At 42.9% G+C, this 20,111-nt stretch overlaps 1 protein-coding gene across 3 annotated transcripts in view; it reads left to right on the top strand.

Moving 5' to 3' along the window:
• The first annotated feature begins 6,479 nt into the window (after nucleotides 1-6,479).
• The window catches only part of itgb5 (integrin, beta 5), a 192,249-nt gene continuing 178,617 nt past the window's right edge, over nucleotides 6,480-20,111 (top strand). Inside the window, exons 1-3 of one of the 3 annotated variants that reach the window (XM_085986497.1) lie at nucleotides 6,480-7,158; nucleotides 7,408-7,493; nucleotides 19,598-19,805. In XM_085986497.1, the coding sequence (XP_085842623.1) occupies nucleotides 7,071-7,158; nucleotides 7,408-7,493; nucleotides 19,598-19,805 (382 nt within the window). In that variant the 5' untranslated portion in view covers nucleotides 6,480-7,070. The remainder of the gene's footprint in view (nucleotides 7,159-7,407; nucleotides 7,494-19,597; nucleotides 19,806-20,111) is intronic. The other 2 variants (XM_085986494.1, XM_085986496.1) reach the window with 2 other exon arrangements.

The following is a 20,111-nucleotide window of genomic DNA, read 5'->3' as shown; positions in this document are numbered from 1 at the left end:
TGGCATATACTGTGGAGGAGGAATTCCTGGAGTGTTTACGGGATGGTTTCCTGGACCAATATGTCGAGGAACCAGCCAGAGATCAGGCCATCTTAAACTGGGTATTATGTAACGAGAAAGGGTTAATTAGCAATCTTGTTGTATGAAGCCCCTTGGGTCGGAGCGATCATAATATGATTGAATTCTTCATTAAGATGGAGAATGAAGTAGTTGACTCAGAGACTAGGGTCCTCAATTTAAATAAAGGAAACTACGATGGTCTGAGGAGCGAGTTGGGTAGGATTGATTGGGGAATGGCACTCAAAGGGTTGACGGTGGATAGGCAATGGCAAACATTCAAAGACCGAATGGATGAGCTACAGAATTTGTTCATCCCAGTTTGGCATAAAAATAAAACAAAAAAGGTGACTCAACCGTGGCTAACAAGGGAAATTAGGGATAGCATAAGATCCAAGGAGAGGACATATAAATTGGCCAGAAAAAGCAATAATCCTGAGGATTGGGAGCAGTTTAGGATTCAACAAAGGAGGACAAAGGGATTAATTAAGAAAGGGAAAATAGAATATGAGGGTAAGCTTGCAGGGAACATAAAAACTGACTGTAAAAGCTTTTATAGATATGTGAAGAGAAAAAGATTGGTGAAGTCAAGTGTAGGTCCCTTGCAGTCAGAATCAGGGGAATTTATAATGGGAAACAAAGAAATGGCAGACCAACTAAATTCATACTTTGGTTCTGCCTTCACAAAGAGGACACAAATAACCTCCCAAAGATGCTGGGGAACATAGGGTCTGATGAAAGGGTGGAACTGAAAGAAATCAGTATTTGTAGGGAAATGGTGTTCGGAAAATTGATGGGACTGAAGGCCGATAAATCCCCAGGGCCTGATAATTTACATCCCAGGGTACTTAAGGAAGTGGCCCTGGAAATAGTAGATGCATTGCTGGTCATCTTCCAGAACTCGATAGACTCTGGAACAGTACCCATGGATTGGAGGGTAGCTAATGTTACCCCACTATTCAAAAAAGGTGGTAGAGAAAAAGCGGGGAATTATAAGCCTGACATCGGTAGTGGGGAAAATGCTAGTCTATTATAAAAGATGTAATAGCAGAGCACTTGGAAAGCAGTGACAGGATCGGACAAAGTCAACATGGATTTACAAAAGGTAAATCATGCTTGACTAATCTACTGGAATTTTTTGAGGATGTAACTGGTAAAATAGATAAGGGAGAACCAGTAGATGTGGTGTATTTGGACTTTCAGAAGGCTTTCAATAAGGTCCCACATAAGAGATTAGCATGCAAAATTAAGGCACATGGGATTGGGGGCAAGGTATTGACTTGGATAGAGAACTGGTTGGCGGACAGAAAGCAAAGAGTTGGAATAAACGGGTCATTTTCCGAGTGGCAGGCAGTGACTAGTGGGGTACTGCAGGGATCGGTCCTAGGACCCCAGCTGTTCACAATATATATTAATGATCTGGACGAGGGAATTGGATGTAATATCTCCAAATTTGCAGACGACACAAAGCTGGGTGGGAGGGTAAGCTGTGAGGAGGATGTCGTGAAACTCCAGTACGATTTGGACAGGTTGGGTGATTGGGCAGAAACATGGCAAATGCACTATAATGTGGATAAATGTGAGGTTATCCACTTTGGTGTCAAAAACAGGAAGGCAGATTATTATTTGAATGGCAATAGAATGGGAGAAGGGGAAGTGCAAAGAGACCTGGGTGTTCTTGTGCACCAGTCGCTGAAGGTAAGCATGCAGGTGCAGCAGGCGGTTAAGAAGGCAAATGGTATGTTGGCCTTCGTAGCAAGAGGGTTCGAGTACAGGAACAAGGATGTCTTGCTACAGTTGTACAGGGCCTTGGTGAGACCGCACCTTGAGTATTGTGTGCAGTTTTGGTCGCCTTACCTGAGGAAGGACGTTCTTGCCATGGAAAGAGTGCAGCGAAAATTCACCAGGCTGATACCTGGGATGGCAGGAATGACGTATGAGGAGAGATTGTGTCGATTGGGCTTATACTCACTGGAGTTTAGAAGATTGAGAGGGGATCTCATCGAAACCTATAAAATTCTGTCAGGCCTGGACAGACTAGATGCAGGAAGGATGTTTCTGATGGCCGGGGAGTCCAGAACCAGGGGTCATAGTCTAAGGATAAGGGGTAAGCCATTTAGGACTGAAATGAGGAGGGATTTCTTCACCCAGAGAGTGGTGAACCTGTGGAATTCTCTGCCACAGAGGGCGGTGGAGGCCAGTTCATTAAATATATTCAAGAAAGAGTTGGATATATTTCTTAAGGCTAAAGGGATCAAGGGATACAGGGAGAAGGCAGGGACAGGGTACTGAATTTGGATGATCAGCCATGATCTCATTGAATGGCGGAGCAGGCTCGAAGGGCCGAATGGCCTACTCCTGCTCCTATCTTCCATGTTTCTATGTTTCTATAAACTGTTTTTGAAAATAGATTTGTCTTGCAAGGTTTATTTTTTTAAATAACAACAGAAAATACTGGAAACACTCAGCAGGCCAAGCAGCATCTGTGGAGAGAGAAACAGAGCTAACGTTTCTGTTGTTATTTCAGATTTCCAGCATCCGCAGTATTTTGCTATTATTTTTTTTAATGTTTGGTTGCTTGCTTTTTAGCAAAATACTTGACACAGATGCACAAAAGAAGAATAAAACACTTATGTTATTGTAATCTCGCTGCATATAATAAATGCAAATGATATGCTACCTCTGTAAACAACTTAAATGTTTTCAATGCTCCTCCTCTCCTGAAAGAGAAACTAAGAGGGGAAAAAAACGCTCCATCCTTTTATATCACCTCCTCTCGAATGGCAGTGATGTTGAATTAATTCTAAGCTTCCTCTTTTTGGGAGATGTAGCGGTGGACAGGAGAGGGAAGCTAAGCTCCAGTTATCCTTCATACAGAGTAATGTATTATTGTTACAGGTGGACAATAATACAGAGCACAGTAGATATTCTTATGATTCACACCCAGATTTTAAACCTACAACTTTTTATGGTTGATATGTAGAAGCATCAATGCAGCACACACATATACAGAGAACACCTATAAAAGAATCATAACATGCTTTTATGTTTCACAAAAGATGGTGACTCAGGATATCAAATATAACAAATTCAAAACAAGATCTTTCACGATATACTTAACATTTAGGAACTGCAGTAATATTTTTGCAGTATGTTCATATGTATTCTGATTTCATCTTCACAAGGAGAATATATATGGTAATCATGATTCCCAAGCAATTATTTACAAGCCGTATATTATATTTCAGTAAAAATATAAGAAGTTATAAATGTGTTAGCTTTGGTTTTGAAATAGTGAAACTCTGAAGCAGTTAACCTGCAGTAATTTGTGAACTTACTCAGGGCAGTCTCAATGCTATGGATGTCACAGCAATATTGTAACATAGAATCATAGAATAGTTACAGTACAGAAGGAGGCCTCTCTGCAAGAGCACTTCAGCTCGTCCCACTCCCCCGCCCTTTCCCCATAGCCCCGCAAATTTTTTTCTTTCAGGTACTTATCCAATTTCCTTTTGGAAGCCGTGATTGAGTCTGCCTCCACCACCCTTTCAGGCAGTGCATTCCAGATCCTAACCACTTGCTGCATAAAAAAGTTTTTCCTCATGTTGCCTTTGTTCTTCTGCCAATCACCTTAAATCCTCTGGTTCTCAACCCTTCCGCCAATGGGAACAGTTTCTCTCTATCTACTTTGTCTAGACCCCTCATGATTTTGAACACCTCTATCAAATCTCCTCTCAACCTTCTCTGCTCTAAGGAGAGCAACCCCAGCTTCTCCAGTCTATCCACGTAACTTAAGTCCCTCATCCCTGGAATCATTCTTGTAAATCTTTTCTGCACCCTCTCTAAGGCCTTCACATCCTTCCTAAAGAGTGGTGCCCAGAATTGGATACAATCCTCCAGTTGAGGCCGAACCAGTGTTTTATAAAGATCATTATAACTTCCTTGCTTTTGTGCTCTATGTTGCTATTTGTGAAGCCCAGGATCCCGTATGCTTTTTTAACTGCTTTCTTAACCTGCCCTGCCACCTTCAACAATTTGTGCACATATGCCCCCAGGTCTCTCTGTTCATGCACCCCCTTTAGAATTGTACCCTTTAGTTTATATTGCCTCTCCTCGTTCCGCCTACCAAAATGTATCACTTCACACTTCTCTGCGTTAAATTTCATCTGCCACATGTCCGCCCATTCCACCAGCCTGTCTATGTCCTCTTGAAGTCTATCACTATCCTTCTCACTGTTCACTATACTTCCAAGTTTTGTGTCATCTGCAAATGTTGAAATTGTGCCCTGTACACCCAAGTCCAAGTCATTAATATAGATCAAGAAAAACATTGGTCCTAATACCGACCCCTGGGGAACACCACTGTATACCTTCCTCCAGTCTGAAAAACAACCGTTCACCACTACTCCCGTTTCCTGTCACTTAGCCAATTTTGTATCCATGCTGCCGCTGTCCCTTTTATTCCATGGGCTTCAACTTTGCTGGCAAGCCTATCATGTGGCACTTTATCAAACGCCTTTTGGAAGTCCATATACACCACATCAACCACATTGCCCTCATCAACCCTCTCTGTTACCTCATCAAAATACTCGATAAAGTTAGTTAAACACAATTTGCCTTTGACAAATCTGTGCTGGCTTTCCTTAGTTAATCTACACTTTTCCAAGTGACTGTTAATTTTGTCCCTGATTACTGTTTCTAAAAGCTTCCCCAGTACCGAGGTTAAACTGACTGGCCTGTATTTGCTGGGTTTATCCTTCCACCCTTTTTTGAACAAGGGTATAACATTTGCAATTCTCCAGTCCTCTGGCACCACCCCCGTATCTAAGGAGGATTGGAAGATTATGGCCAGTACCTCTGTGATTTCCACCTTTACTTCCCTCAGCATCCTAGGATGCATCCCATCTGGTCCTGGTGACTTATCTGCTTTAAGTACAGCCAGCCTTTCAAGTCCTCCTCTTTATCAATTTTTATCCCATCCAGTGTCTCAACTACCTCCTCTTTCACTATGACTTTGGCAGCATCTTCTTCCTTGGTAAAGACAGATGTAAAGTACTCATTTAGTACCTCAGCCATACCCTCTGCCTCCATGCGTAGGTCTCCTTTTTGGTCCCTAATTGGCCCCACCCCTCCTCTTACTACCCATTAACTATTTATATGCCTATAGAAAACTTTTGGATTCCCTTTTATGTTCATAAAGAATGTAATATTTCATCAATGTTCATAAAATAATGTCCTTAGAAGCTACACTATTATATGTGGTATACAGCAGATTACAGTAAATAAAGCAATTATTCACAGAGACCTTAGAGCTCAAAAATAGAATTAAAATGTTTCAATATTCGTATGTGTATTTTGTTTATATCTCATTAATTTATACTTAAAAATAGGTTATGAACAAATTTTGAAATGTATTTGTAAATTCACTTTTTGTGCTCCTAAAGGTGAGCTTTTGGACACCAGGCACTGATGTGATTCAGAATATTTGTCAGTTTAACCAAAGATACCATATTTAATGCAAGAAGGAAAATAAAATAGAAATGACAAAACAGACCTGTTAAATTACACCTTCTGTTTTCTAATTATTTTCCCATTTTTCTTTCCCTTTATCTCCTAAGTGGCTCGCTGGGCAGGCTAGGTAAGGACAGTAGGTTTCTTTCGCTAACAGACACTAGTGAACCAGTTGAGTTTTTAAGACAATCCGATAGCTTCATCGTCACTTTTGACTGATACTGATCCAGATTTATTTTTAGCTTAATTAAAATTCTCAAACTGCCATGCTGGTATTTAAACTCACATTTTCTGAATTATTATTCCAGGCTCGTACCCAGCAAAAAATGCCAAATAGGATCAGTAAATGTTTAAACAAAAGCTAGAAATGCTGCCAATCTGAAAAATGAAGTCAAAGTCTACATGTACCTGAAATAAAAACAGAAAATGCTGCAAATACCCAGCAGGTATCTCCACAGATTCTGCCTGCCCTGCTGAGTATTTCCAGCATTTTCTGTTTTTATTTCAGATTTCCAGCATCCGCAGTATTTTGCTTTGTCTACATGTACCTGTCTGACATTGACAGTGCTGCCTTCATGAAGGAAATATTTTGCTTGTTTTCTGTGTGCTCTTCTGAAGAGTTTTCCATTAAAAGAATGGAAAACGTGTATTTACAACTTTTAAGCTACACGTGCAGCCCTACCATTATGTTACATAGAACGGTCACTTAAAGTAGCATATGGTAAATTATTATTAGGTTTGTAACAAATTTTTAAAAATCAACCGGTGTGATCACCAACCACTGATGACATCTATTGCTTTTTATGAAGTCTCAGGCCGACGTAGAAGATCCATTGGCATAAGGCCGATATTTTATGTGTTAAACTAATTTGTCGAGCACTCCGGAGGCAATTGGAGCCACAAAGCTTGGGAATGACTGCTCGAATGTAGCGACTTCAAAGGAGTTGAGCTGCGGAGCACGGAGAGTGAAGTCGGAGAGCCGCGCTGATTGGGCCGGAGCTCGGCAGGCTGGGCCGCGATTGGACAGGGGGTCGAGCGCTGAAGCCCCCGGTGGCGGCGGCTGGTGCGTGCGGGTCGAGCCCGGGGCTGGCGACTGAAGGCGGACAAAGTGGAGCTCTGCTTCCCGCAGATCAGCTTAGGGCGCAGCGCAGGGTGGCAAGCAGTGGAAGGCGAGGCTGCGCCGCAGTTCGGTTGGAAGCCGGCTGATAGTTCAATCCCTGCTTGAGTGGTGAAGTGAGGCGAGAGAGGCAGGAACCGATGCCAACTTGGTGGTTCCTCTGTGGCCGCTGGTGCTGAGAGCCGGTGGCAGGATGAGTTTTCAAGAGCGCAGCGGTGCAGAAAGGTTCGGGAGACGCAACGTCTCGAAATGTTTGAGCCCAAAACCCGACTGTGATTGTTGCAGCCAAACTTCCGAGTGTTTTTGATCGGCGGCTGCGGCGCTGATCGGATCGGTGGGGGGTGGGGAAAAAAGGACATGTTTTGAATACTTACGGTCAACAGAAATGCAGAAAGCCATGTTCAAGAAGAGGATTTTAAATTATTTGCTTTTACTTCATCCAGTTTTTTATCTATTCATGCAAAATGTTAGCGGTAAGTTACTCTGAACGAAGTTTGAAGTATGTGGTTGATAGTAAATACTGGCGATGCCAGGACCCTGCGTTGTGTATTGTTGGTGATGCTTCATATTTGTGGAATAAACCTTGATATAACCATTGACTTTGCTGAGCCTCCCCACGAACATAACGCGCTGAGGGTGTGGAAAGCAGACGATTTATTTATGCCTTTTAAATCGATGGTTAACGCGTAGAAAAGTGACAACTTTCTCTATTTGTGTCAAAGGTCTCAATATTTGTACAAGTGGACGTGCTACCTCCTGCAAAGAGTGTTTGCTTATTCACCCTGACTGTGGCTGGTGTGATAAAGAGGTAGGCTACTCAGCAAACTTTAGAGTTTAAAAAAAACCTCAAACTATCAATTTACGCGAGGTTGTATTTTGTATCCTCCATTTTCGCTACTGAATGGAATGTTAAGATTAACTCTTAAGCTTATCCTAGTGATCCCTTTGACTGCTTCGCTGTTGATTCGGATTTACAACAATGGCCCCAGCAATTAGGAAAAGGGGAACACAACAAAAATAGACATACAGAGGATATGTACAGATCAGTAATCAGAGAGGACCAATAGTAAGTAATGACGGTAACAGAAATGTGTAATGCTCAGCCTGGCAAGGGGAATATAATTATAATATAAAACAATCTGTAGGCACTTCCTGTCAACTTTTCCCATTATAATGGGAACTGCCAATGCAAACTTGCCATGCTGTAGCCAAACTTTCCCCCAGTGGAGGCACTGCAGTATCACCACTGGCAGGAGGGTGTAATTGCAACAGATGAGTTTCCATAGGCAGTTTTTGTTATAAATACGGACAAGTGAATTTATAATGGAAAGTATAATAAGGACAGAATGTATGACTTTCAAATGGGAACTGCATTAAATCTCAATGCCCTAGTCCAAATATTCCTATTTCATTTAAAGATGACATTTGATCTTGACCCACACTTGTCTATTATATAATAGCAAAATACTGCAGATGTTGGAAATCCGAAATAACAACAGAAAATGCTGGAAAAACTCAGCAAGTCAGGCAACATCCGTGGAGAGAAATTTGAGTTGACGTTTCGGGTTTGACCCTTCTTCAAAACTGGAGAGAAAAGGAACTAGATCGAAGGCAGGGCTGCGATTGGACAAAAGAATAAAAGAACCAAAAGAAGTAAAAGAGATTAGAAGCTAGACGAGATGGTAATAGGCTGTGATTAGGTGTAAAGTGTACTGGCAGGGTACTGGCTATCTTTTACCCTGCCAGTACACTTTACACCTAATCACAGCCTATTACCATCTCGTCTAGCTTCTAATCTCTTTTACTTCTTTTGGTTCTTTTATTCTTTTGTCCGATCGCAGCCCTGCCTTCGATCTAGTTCCTTTTCTCTCCAGTTTTGAAGAAGGGTCAAACCCGAAACGTCAACTCAAATTTCTCTCCACGGATGTTGCCTGACTTGCTGAGTTTTTCCAGCATTTTCTGTTGTTTTTTGTCTATTATATAGTTTGCAGCCACATATATCCTCACTAGCCATGACACATCCATTTGCAGCATCTGCTTAAAATGTAATTTCAAATATGTATGTCTTCAATAATATCACAAAGTGAGGATGTGGAAATAATATTTCCATGCTTTTCACGTGTGATATTAATAGTGCAGTATTATCATTGACAAACCTATGAAGAAACAACCAGTTCGCAACTCATGGGCTGGCTGTGAAACTGACCACGGAACTCCACTCTTGTGTCCAAACTTCCTTGTGGATGACAGGGCAGGGCAGTTCTTCCTGAATTTGTTAGTGTGAAGCTACAGAGTGTACTTATGTAAAATGCTGGTTGTTTTCGGTCCTCGCCACAAACTCCATTCCCTAGCCACCAACTCCATCCCTCTCCCTGGCAACTGTCTGAGGCTGAACCAGACTGTTCACAACCTCAGTATCGTATTTGACCCCGAGATGAGCTTCCAACCACATAGCCGCTCCGTCACCAAGACCACCTACTTCTACCTACTTCAGCTTTGCTATCCCTTGCAAGTTTTTTTCATATTCCTTTTTGCATCTCTCATTACTTTCTTTGTATCCCTTAGTACTTTTTATAGCTCTCCGATTCTGCTGGATTTCCACTTTTCCTTGCATTTGTGTAAGCCTTTTCATTTACCATAATACTCTCTCTTACCTCATTTGTTGATCATGGTTGCTTAACTACACAAATGGAGCATTTGCTTTTTAGGGGTATGTACTTCTTTAAATACTTCCCACTGTTTCTCTGTAGGTTTACCCATTAACAGCTCAGCCCAATTTACTGTGGTCAGTTTATTTCTCACCCCTTCAAAGTTTGCCTTATTTCAATTTAAAACCTTTTGTTTGTGATTCTGCCTACTCCCTCTCAAACTTAATATCAAATGCAATCATATTATGGTTACTATTTGCAAGATGCTCCTTTACCGTCAGATTGTTGTGGACAATACACAGATTTTTCTCCAAATGAATTTCTGGGTCTGATTTTTGGAGAGGCTCGAGTAACCACTTAATGGCCCAGAAATTAGGCTCGGGGGCTTGCCGCGCGTGCAAGCCCCTGATGAGCACTTACTCGGCGCGCCTGCCGTTCGGCTCCCGGGACGCTTGCAATTCCTGTTTTCAGTTGATTACTCCCGGGCAGCATCTGACGTCACGCTGCCCAGGAGTGCAGCCAGCGCGAAGCCTCGAGCGCGGAGTCTAAGTTAGACACGCCCCTTGAGGTCTCCTTAACATAGGCCACGCCCCCAATTTTTAACACAAGCTGCAAAGCAATTCTACATGCAGAGCAGCATTTTAAAGACATTTTTTGTATTTTTATTAATCTTTAGATAACTTTTATAAAGTTTTAAATACTTTTAAATTATTTTGAAGAATGCAAAGTAGTTTTAAACAGAATTAAAGCGTAGTTATTTTGATGAGCCGGCTGGGATCATGTGGGCACTGGGCAACCAATGGGAGGTTGCAAAAGTTCATTCATGAGTTTGATAGTAAGAACTGTCAAACTCATGAAAACTCAGGGCGCCCAAAACAGCACTTAAACTACAAATAAAAGTTAAAAAAGCATCCCACTAAATAAATGAACTATGAATAACTGTAAAAAAACTATTTTAAACAATTAATCAAATTAAAAAAAATTTTTTTTTTTAACAAATAGGGTCTAAAAATACATTTACCTTACAGTAAATTCTTAAAAAAAAATAAACCTGTGGAAAAAATTCTCTAAATTGTATTAATAGACCACTTACCTGTAAAACTAAGTACTTACGTCTGGTATTTTCAAGCGTAAAAACCGGAGGCCTTTACGCACGGGCAACTCTTTACAAAAAAAGGAAATTCAGCGCGCACGCGCTGCCTGATACGTCGTATGCATTCCGCCTCTTAACCCCTTGGGTCAGAGGAGAGGAAATGCCGGTTTTCCCCGCATGCGCTGTGCATGCTGAAAACCGGCAATTCCTCCGGGCCCACGCGTGAGTACCCCGTCCATACTCACGCGTTGGGACAGGAATTACTGGCCCATTAACAGAGAGCTTTAATCAAAGCTACAGGGACCTTGATCTCCAGATTTTACTTTAGAGGAAACAATGATGTTCAATTAATTATTTTGATCTTTTTAGTATCACACACTATTCTTACCGATGAGATACTTATAAAGAAGCATTGAATTGAAAAGAAATCTGAGTCACCACTTCGGAGGAATAAAAATATTTTTGTCTGTCTGTGGTTTTTTCTTCCCAAAATGAGAGATGAGGTCAATACAAGGAATTTTTTCCCCCAGTTTATGCTTAATGGCTGGAATAGGCCTGACCTTTTAAACCTTTGACAGAAGCCAAGCTCATAGCAAGGGTTCTTTAGCTGAGGGCTACAAATGAAGCAGGCTAGTATTTAAAACTTTTGATAGTAAATCTAGGATTATCGATAGCTGGTAGTGAGTTATAAAGACGGTAATTCAATCAAGAAAATTTGAGGATTCTGCAAACCACAGAAGCAATATTTTTGTGGTTTATGACTAAAAGGAGAGCTTCAAATTTGAAACATAGCCTGAACCTCACTGCCAGCTATTTGTTCTTGTATATCGTCTGTGTGTTTATTTATGTATGCCTACATCTACAGGCTTAACAGACACTGATTGAATATTTATTTTTATTGTTCCATGAGAGTTGTATGATTAAGATGTTGTGACATAAGTGAAAGGGTAGCTAACCTTTAAACAGAGATATTGATGTTATTCCAACAATGTACTTAAAACTCAAATGCACTTTCCTGTGTATTGCTGGGTTGTTTTTGTCCTTGAAGATGGTGCTGTTGCTAATTACGTTGACTTCAGCGTGGCTTTTCTGCTGTGTTCTGATGGACCAGGGTTTTCCCCTTCTCTGCTCAACAGACCACAATTTTCTGCCCATTAAAGTGATTGAGTGGAAAATTGAAGGTTGGTGAACACGGAAGCAGAAAACCACAGCCATAACCTTTTGAAGCTGCATTAGGACTGTACCCACAACTTGTATTTTTATATTGCCTTTAACATCATAAAACATCCCAAGCTGCTTCAGAGAGGAGAAAATGGGTGAACATTAACGCCCTGATTTTATCCTAATCTTGGCAGGAATGGGGCGGGATCGGGTCAGACGCCCATTTTACGACCCATTTGAAGTCAATGGAGAGTAAACTCGGGCGGGATGTAAAATGGGCATCCACCCCGTTCCCATGGGAAGGATAGGGGATACAAAGGAGGCCAGAGTCGGAAGAGCAGAGGGCTTGCTAATATATAGGAATAAAGGAGGTTGCAGAGATTGGGTGGGATGAGATCATGGATTAATTAGTAATTTTTAGGAATAAAGGAGGTTGCAGAGATTGGGTGGGATGAGATCATGGATTAATTAGTAATGAGGATGGAAATTTTGAATTCAATGCATTGGGGGATAGCGAAAGAGTGGGGGATGCTAAGAGGAGTAGATAGGGTGGGGAGAGTTTTGAACAAGTTGGAATTTGTATAGGGTGGAGAGGCTTACAAGTAGAGTGTTGAAGAAGTCCATCCTGGAGTTGATGGAAGTGTAGTTGGGGTGAAGTAGAAGTGGAGGTAAGCAATTTGCATAGGTGTGAAAAGGCCATTTGGTGGTGGAAAGTATATGGGTTAATTTCTCTAGGGATCTATAATAGTTGTTGTCGAGAGAAACTTTTATTCCATCTGTCTGAGCTGGGTTTGAACGCTGGCCCAGAGGTAAAGAAGAAGTGTCTACTTATGCAATCCAGTTCCCAACATAAATAGGTAACATTACAATGAATAATTTAAAAAAAACACTATAATGGTTTTCATGTTTACAGTTATGCAGACATTCTAGCTGTGGACCTGACATTTAAAGTGCTCGTGTCTGCCACATTGAAACACGAACCACAACATTTCTGTGGTCAAAACTTTTTGTAAAATGCAATATATATATCGTATTCCACAAAAATAAGTTAAAGGGGTGATAAAGATAACAAAAAGTGATCATTTTGATGTTATGGTAATAAGTAGTAGCTGCCACCCTCTGTGTTATATTGACATCACTTTTTAAATAGGTATTATGGGTCTGGAGTGTGAGATTATTTACTGTGTTCTTGCCGACAATTGAGGTAGGGTGGAATCAAGCCCAGAATATTTTGGGAAACAGTGAAGGGTGTGGGCAAAAACTAATTTCACAGATGCCATTTAACACAATTGATAGTATTTTATGTGAGGGAGAGATTAGCATAGGCAGCTAGGTACTACTGTGTTATCGGTCCTTTCAAATTTCCTTAAGCTTGTGCCATAGTGCTGCAGTTGATTGCAGTAGCTGATCTGCAGAGAATCCACTCCCACAGAGCAGACTGCAAAAACAATGGTTGTTTTATTAATCATGTATTTGTCATGTTACTCTGATCTGCTGTGCCAGTTGCTATAGCTCTCTGTGCTTGAGACATTCTTGTACAGCTACAACTCAGTTTTTATATCGCCCCTGCACACCATACTTCCATCAACTGTAGCCCTTCTTTCTTGCTCCATCGCCAAGATTGACTACTTGCACCTTGGTAACATCGCCCGACTCTGACTGCCTCAGCTCATCTGCTACTGAAACACTCATCCATGCCTTTGTTACCTCTAGACATGACTATTCCAGTGCTCTCGTGGCTAGTCTTCCAACTTCCACCCTATATAAACTTGTGCTCATTCAAAACTCTGCTGCCCATATCTTAACTCACGCCAAGCCTCGTTCACACATCACCCCTGTGCTTGCTGACCTATACTGGCTCCTAGTCCGACAATACCTCAATTTTAAAATCCTCATTCTTGTTTTCAAATCCCTCCATGGCCTCGCCCCTCCCTGTCTCTGTAACCTCCTCCAGCCTTACAAGCCTTTGAGATCTCTGCGCTCCTCCAGTTCTCACCTCTTGCGCATCCCCGATTTTGATTGCTCCACCAATGGTGGCTCTGCTTTCAGCGACCTTGGCCCTAAGCTCTGGAATTCCCTCCCTAAACCTCTCTGCCTCTCTACCTCTCTCTTCCTTTAAGATGCTCCTTAAAACCTACCTCTTTGAACAAGCTTTTGGCCATCTGCCCTGATATCTCCTATGTGGCTCGGTGTCAAAAATATTTTTATTGATATTGCTGTTGTTAAGCGCCTTGGGACAATTTTCTACGTTAATGCACTATATAAATGTAACAAGGGGAACTTTAATCTACATATAGACTGAGCAAATCAAATTTGCAGTAATAGTGTGGGGGACGAGTTCATGGAATGTATACAAGATAGTTTTCTAGACCAGTATGTTGAGGAACCAACTAGGGAACAGGCTATTTTAGATGTAGTATTGTGCAATGAGAAAGGGTTAATTAATAACCTTGTAGTAAAGGGGCCTTTAGGGAAGAGTGACCATAATATGATAGAATTTTATATTGAGTTTGAAAGTGATTAAGTTAACTTCGAAACTAGGGTCTTAAATCTAAACAAAGCAAACTACGTAGGTATGAGGGGCGAGTTGGCTAAGGTAGATTGGGAAACTACATTAAAAGATATGATGATAGACAAGCAATGGCTAGCATTTAAAGAATTGATACATAATTTAAAACAAACATACATTCCTTTTAAGGCACAAAATCCCCACAGGAAAAGTAGTCCAACTGTGGCTAACAAGCGAAGTTAAAGATAGTATTAGATCAAAGGAAGAGGCTTATAATGTTGCCAAAAAGAGTAGTGAGCTTGAGGATTGGGAGGATTTTAGAATTCAGCAAAGGAGGACCAAGAAATTGATAAGGAAAGAGAAAAAAGAATATGAGAGTAAATTAGCAAGAAACATAAAAACAGATTGTAAACGTTTCTATAGGTATGTAGCTAGGAAGAGATTAGTGAAAGTAAACGTGGGCCCGTTAGAGGCAGAGACAGGAGAAATTATAATGGGCAATAAGGAAATAGCAGAGACATTAAACAAATACTTTGGCTGCGATTTTCCTTACCATGGCAGGTGAAGTCGGTGGCGGGACCCGACCCCGCTGCTGTCTCCATCCCGGCCTCCAACATGACTTTCTCCTGATTGGGCTTGTTAAGCCCACCCAGCGAGTTTCCCAGCCAGTTGAAGGAAGCGGGTCCGATGACGTCATTTGATGACGCGTCATCAGCTGGTTTCCTTAAAGGGACCATGCGCAAATTTACTTTGACATTTGTGCTGTCAGTGTTCTACAACAACAACAACAATGTGTATTTATATGGCGCTTTTAACGTAGTAAAACGTCCCAAGGCACTGCACAGGAGTATTTTAATACAAAAAATTTGACAAGGATCCACATAAGGATAAATTAGGGCAGGTGACCAAAAGCTTGGTCAAAGAGGTAGGTTTTAAGGAGCGTCTTAAAGGAGGAAAGAGAGGTAGCAAGGCGGACAGGTTTAGGCAGGGAGTTCCAGAGCTTAGGGCCTAGGCAACAGAAGGCACGGCCACCAAAGGTTGAGTGATTATAATCAGGGAGGCTCAAGAGGGCAGAATTAGAGGAGTGCAGATATCTCACAGGGGGGGTGGTGGGGGGTTGTGGGGCTGAAGGAGATTACAGAGATAGGAAGGGGCGAGGCCATGGAGGGATTTGAAAACAAGGATGAGAATTTTGAAATCGAGTCACCGCTTAACCAGGAGCCAATGCAGATTAGCGAGGACAGCATTGAGGTGTTGCAAACACTGACAAGCACTGCACAGAGGTGCACGGCTGCACCCAGGCTCACCCATGACTCCGTATGCTTATGGAGGGAATGACAGCACGCAGAGAGGTTCTCTTCTCTTCCAATGGGCAGAAGAGACCTCCCCAGGAGACCAACGCAGCCTGGTTGCACATTGCACAGGACACAAGCAGGGATGTCGTCAGGAGGACCAGGCTGCAGTGGCGCAAACCTTTCAATGACCTCAGTAGATCACGAAACGTTACTGCCATGCCACACTCAACCTCATCCTGCTGTGCCACTCATCACATCCCCATCACTCTGCCATCCCTACCCTACTCCTGCACATCCTTACTCCCACCAACTTACCTTGCATCTTCACCCATCCCTCTCTATCTACATTATCACATCCCCATCTCACTAGCCACCCCTCACACTCACCCTCATCCTAGTTCAATCATACCAACTAACAACACACGAGGGTAGGCACTTGTGTGTTTTAGCCAATGTTCATGTGAAGTTTCTGTTAATGTGCTGTCAAACATTGAAATCTTTATTTTCAACAATTTGCGTTCTTGGACAGATTTGTGTGCACCTTTGGAAGTGGCTTAGTGAGTTGCAGTGAATGGTGAGACATAATGGTAACCCCCCACCCCCGCAATGGCGAGTGTGAAAGGAATGGATTGGGCATTGTCAGGATGCCTTATGGTGTTGGTGTGGGGTGGTGCCAACCTGGTACATCCTGTGGCAGCCAGGTTGTGCAATGTCAATGAAGTAAATGTGGCCATGGTGAGGCCATCGCTAGCATCCCGGGCAGCAATGTGGTCAGGTGCTAATGCCCTTTGTCCTGTGCAGCATCAGGTGATTGCAGAAAAGGTTGGTGTGGTTGTTGGTGCTGCTGGTGTACCCGGTGATGCTGGCAGTGAGGCTTATCGTGGTCTGATTCTGAGGACCAAGGTGAGAGAGTATAAAGGGCATCGATGCTGATGGAATAGATGGCAGGTGAAGTAGAGATGACAGAAACGATCTGTCAATGGTGGGAGAGGTAATGAGGTCAGAATGGATGGAGACCTGTGTAAAGACTTGCAGCATTCTGAACCTGTAGTGGAAATGCAGTTTAGAGAAGGTTAAGGGAATATTTCTCCATCAGCTGGGAGCTTTGACTTGACATTTGAAGCTGTCAATTCATCAGCTGATTCAACAGCCACTGACCTCCCACCTCAGCTTCATGGACAAGGTCTAGGCACAGTCGGAAACAGGTGAACGACCTGTCAAAATCTCAGTAGATTTTGTCGTCAAAAGGGTAAGCCAGTGGATGTGGTGTTTTTGGATTTCCAGAAGGCATTCGATAAGATGCCACATAAAAGGTTACTGCATAAGATAAGAGCTTACGGAGTTGGGGGTAATATATTAGCATGGATAGAGAATTGGCTAACTAACAGAAAGCAGAGAGTCGGGATAAATGGGTAATTTTCTGGTTGGCATACGGTAACTAGTGGGGTGCCACAGGGATCGGTGCTGGGACCCCAACTATTTACAATCTACATTAATGACTTGGATGAAGGGATCGAATGTAATGTAGCCAAGTTTGCAGTTTTTTAAAGATGTAACTACATGTTGAGCGTCCCAAATCCGGAGTTCCGGAATCCGGACTCCGGGACGATTGGTGGCAGGGGTCCAGAATCCGTAAAATGTTCCGGAATCCGGACACCCTGAGGGAGGCTTACCAAAAGCGCAACCTGGGCCCAGGCATTTCCGGACTCGGCACATGTTTCTGATGTCCGAAGTCTGGAAATATCGCAACCTGGGCTTGGGCGTTTCCGGACTTCTGACATCAGAAACACGTTCCAACGTCCGGAAAACCCCGAAAACTGGCTCGGCCTCGGTCCCGAGGTTGCCGGATTCGGGACGTTCTACCTGTAGTAGGATGGATAAAGGGGAACCATTGGTTGCAGTATATTTGGATTTTCAAAAAGCATTCGATAAGGTGCCACACAAGAGGTTATTACACAAAATTAGGACTCATGGGATTGGGAGTAATATATTAGCCTGGATTGCGGATTGGTTAATGGACAGAAAACAGAGAGTAGGAATAAACGGGACTTTTTCAGGTTGGCAGGCTGTAATTAGTGGGGTACCGCAAGGATCAGTGCTAGGACATCAGCTGTTTACGATCTATAGATGAAGGGACTGAATGTAACGTATCCAAGTTTGCTGATGATACAAAGTTAGGTGGAAAAGTAATATGAGGAGGACGCAAAGAGGGTGCAGAGAGTTATAGACAGGTTGACTGAATGGGCAAGAACATGGCAAATGGAATACAATGTAGGGAAGTGTGAAGTTATCCACTTTGGTAAGAAAAACAAAAAAGAATGGCCCAGAAATTCACTATGGCCCCGCCAGCTGGCTAGCGCCCAAAAGTTAGCGCTGGGCGCGGAGCCAGTTGCGACCATCAGATATTCAGTTTTTGCGCCCCAAGTCGGAACCGGGCGCTATTCCAGGGTGTGCCCGCCCCCGCTTGGGGCGCTGAAACTGAATTTCAGCGCTCTAGGTGCCGCTGCGCCACCCGATGCGGTGCGGCAGGCTGCGGTACTGCAGGCCTCCTCCTTCTCTTAACGTGGAGGTGCCTGCAACGGGGAGATCGCCGCTGGATTGTGCCGGCAAATGAGCCCGGCACCACGGAGAAGTGCCGGGCTCGCGGAAAGCAGCCGGCAATGCCGCGGGGGGGGTGGTGGAGGAGGCTGGGGAAGGAGGTGCGGGCAGGCGGCCGCGGAAAAAGCGGCCGGCCACACCTCCACCTTTATGTGCCCCACTAAGGCTGCAGTAAGGCCCTGGTCTCCGGATGTTAGTAGCGGCCGCCACGGAGGAGGCGGCGGCAACTGAATATGGGTGTCGGGCTGGCATCGGGGCGGAAACGGGGCACTGCGCACACCGATGACGTCATCGGTGCCGGCGCAGCGCTACCGGCTGCCGCCGCCATTACCGCCGAGCTCAATATCAGCGCAACCTCCTCTACTGGCGCAGAGGCCCTCTTTGGGCCTTAACTGGGCGCAAAGCCCACTGAATTTCTAGGCCAATATTTTTTAAATGGTGAGAGACTAGGAAATGTTTGCATTCAGAGGTCATGGTGTCCTTATACATGAATCACAGAAAGTTAACATGCAGGTACAGCAAGCAATTAAGAAAGTAAATGGTATGTTAGCTTTTGTTACAAAGGGATTAGAGTATAAGAGTAAAGAAGTCATACTACAATTATACAGGGCATTGGTGAGGCCCCACCTGGAGTACTGTGTACAGGTCTGGTCTCCTTACCTAAGGAAAGACATACGTTCCTTAGAGGGAGTGCAGCAAAGGTTTACTAGACTGGTTCCTGGGATGAGGGGATTGCCCCACGAGGAGAGATTGAGTAGACTAGGCCTATATTCCCTAGAGTTTAGAAGAATGAGAGGTGATCTCATTGAAACATATAAAATTCTTAAGGGGCTTGACAGGGTTAATGCTGGGAAAATGTTTCCGCTGGCTGGAGAATCTAGAACATGGGGTCACAGTCTCAGAATAAGGGGTAGGCCATTTAGGACTGAGATGAAGAGTAATTTCTTCACTCAAAGGGTTGTGAATCTTTGGAATTCTCTACCCCAGAGAGCTGTGGATGCTCAGTCGTTGAGTATTATCAAGACAGAGGTAGATAAATTTTTGGGAACTAAGGGACTTAAGGGATATGGGGCTAGTGCGGGAAGGTGGAGTTGATGTAGAAGATCAGCCATGATCTTGTGAATGGCAGAGCAGGCTTGAAGGGCCAAATGGCCTACTCCAGCTCTTATTTCTTATGTTCTTATGTAAGTTGTTGTTATCTCACCCTGCTTCACGCATGCAGTAAAGTTCAGCAGGCTGAAAGACTGCCTTGAACAATTGCATATGAGGTTCATAAGCGCATCTGTGAAAAAGCAATTGGTTTTCTTTTATCACTACTGTAATTCTGTGCTTCCAAAAATGTTGAAGTAAGGATTTCTACTAGAATGGCTAAAGTGGCTTTTAAAGAGCTGAAAGCATTTTGAAAAGTGCAATGTGAAGGGGATTTCATGCAAAAAGAAAATCTAATATTAGAAAAGCTATAATAGTCCTGAGATGGTTAAACAAGAAGAATGATTAAATTGTTTCCTGTAACTCATATTTTCTTTACAGAGCTTTTTGTATCTGCCTCAGTATGTGTATTCTGATTAATGTAATGTTTTTATTTTATTTTCACTTTTTATCTTTAAGGAATTTGGCAACAAGGGAAGCATCTCTTCAAGATGTGACTTTAGGGAAAGCTTGATTAAAAGAGGATGCAATGATCAGTTTATAGAGAGTCCTCAAAGCAGTATACTGATAGAAAGAAACTCCCCATTGAGCAATAAGGGATCAGGATCATCACAATCTGATGTCATTCAACTAACGCCTCAAAAGATTGCTCTCAATCTAAGACCAGGTAACGACTTGGTTCTGATGCCTGAATACCTGTATTTGGATGCTTGATCTGCACAATGTAGATATTGCATATTATCAACCAAAAGGTTTTTGATGATTTGTCTTTCTCTATCATTTCTGGCTTTGTGTGTCAATGGGTAAATGGACCATTTGGTAGTACTTGGCCACATAGACCAGTAAAGTCCCAGATCTGATTCACTGGCCTGGCTAAAGTAACAAATGTCAACTGGGATGGCAATGGGGAAGTATAATTGAGTTCAATATATCTTTTTATGGGAATGTGAAAATCAATCAGCCCTCTTCTATT

This window comes from Somniosus microcephalus, chromosome 4 (genome assembly GCF_052327205.1).
Source record: "Somniosus microcephalus isolate GS21.2 chromosome 4, FLI_Smic_1.0, whole genome shotgun sequence".
NCBI classification, from domain to species: Eukaryota; Metazoa; Chordata; class Chondrichthyes; order Squaliformes; family Somniosidae; genus Somniosus; species Somniosus microcephalus.
This window is presented reverse-complemented; position numbering and strand designations above follow the sequence as displayed.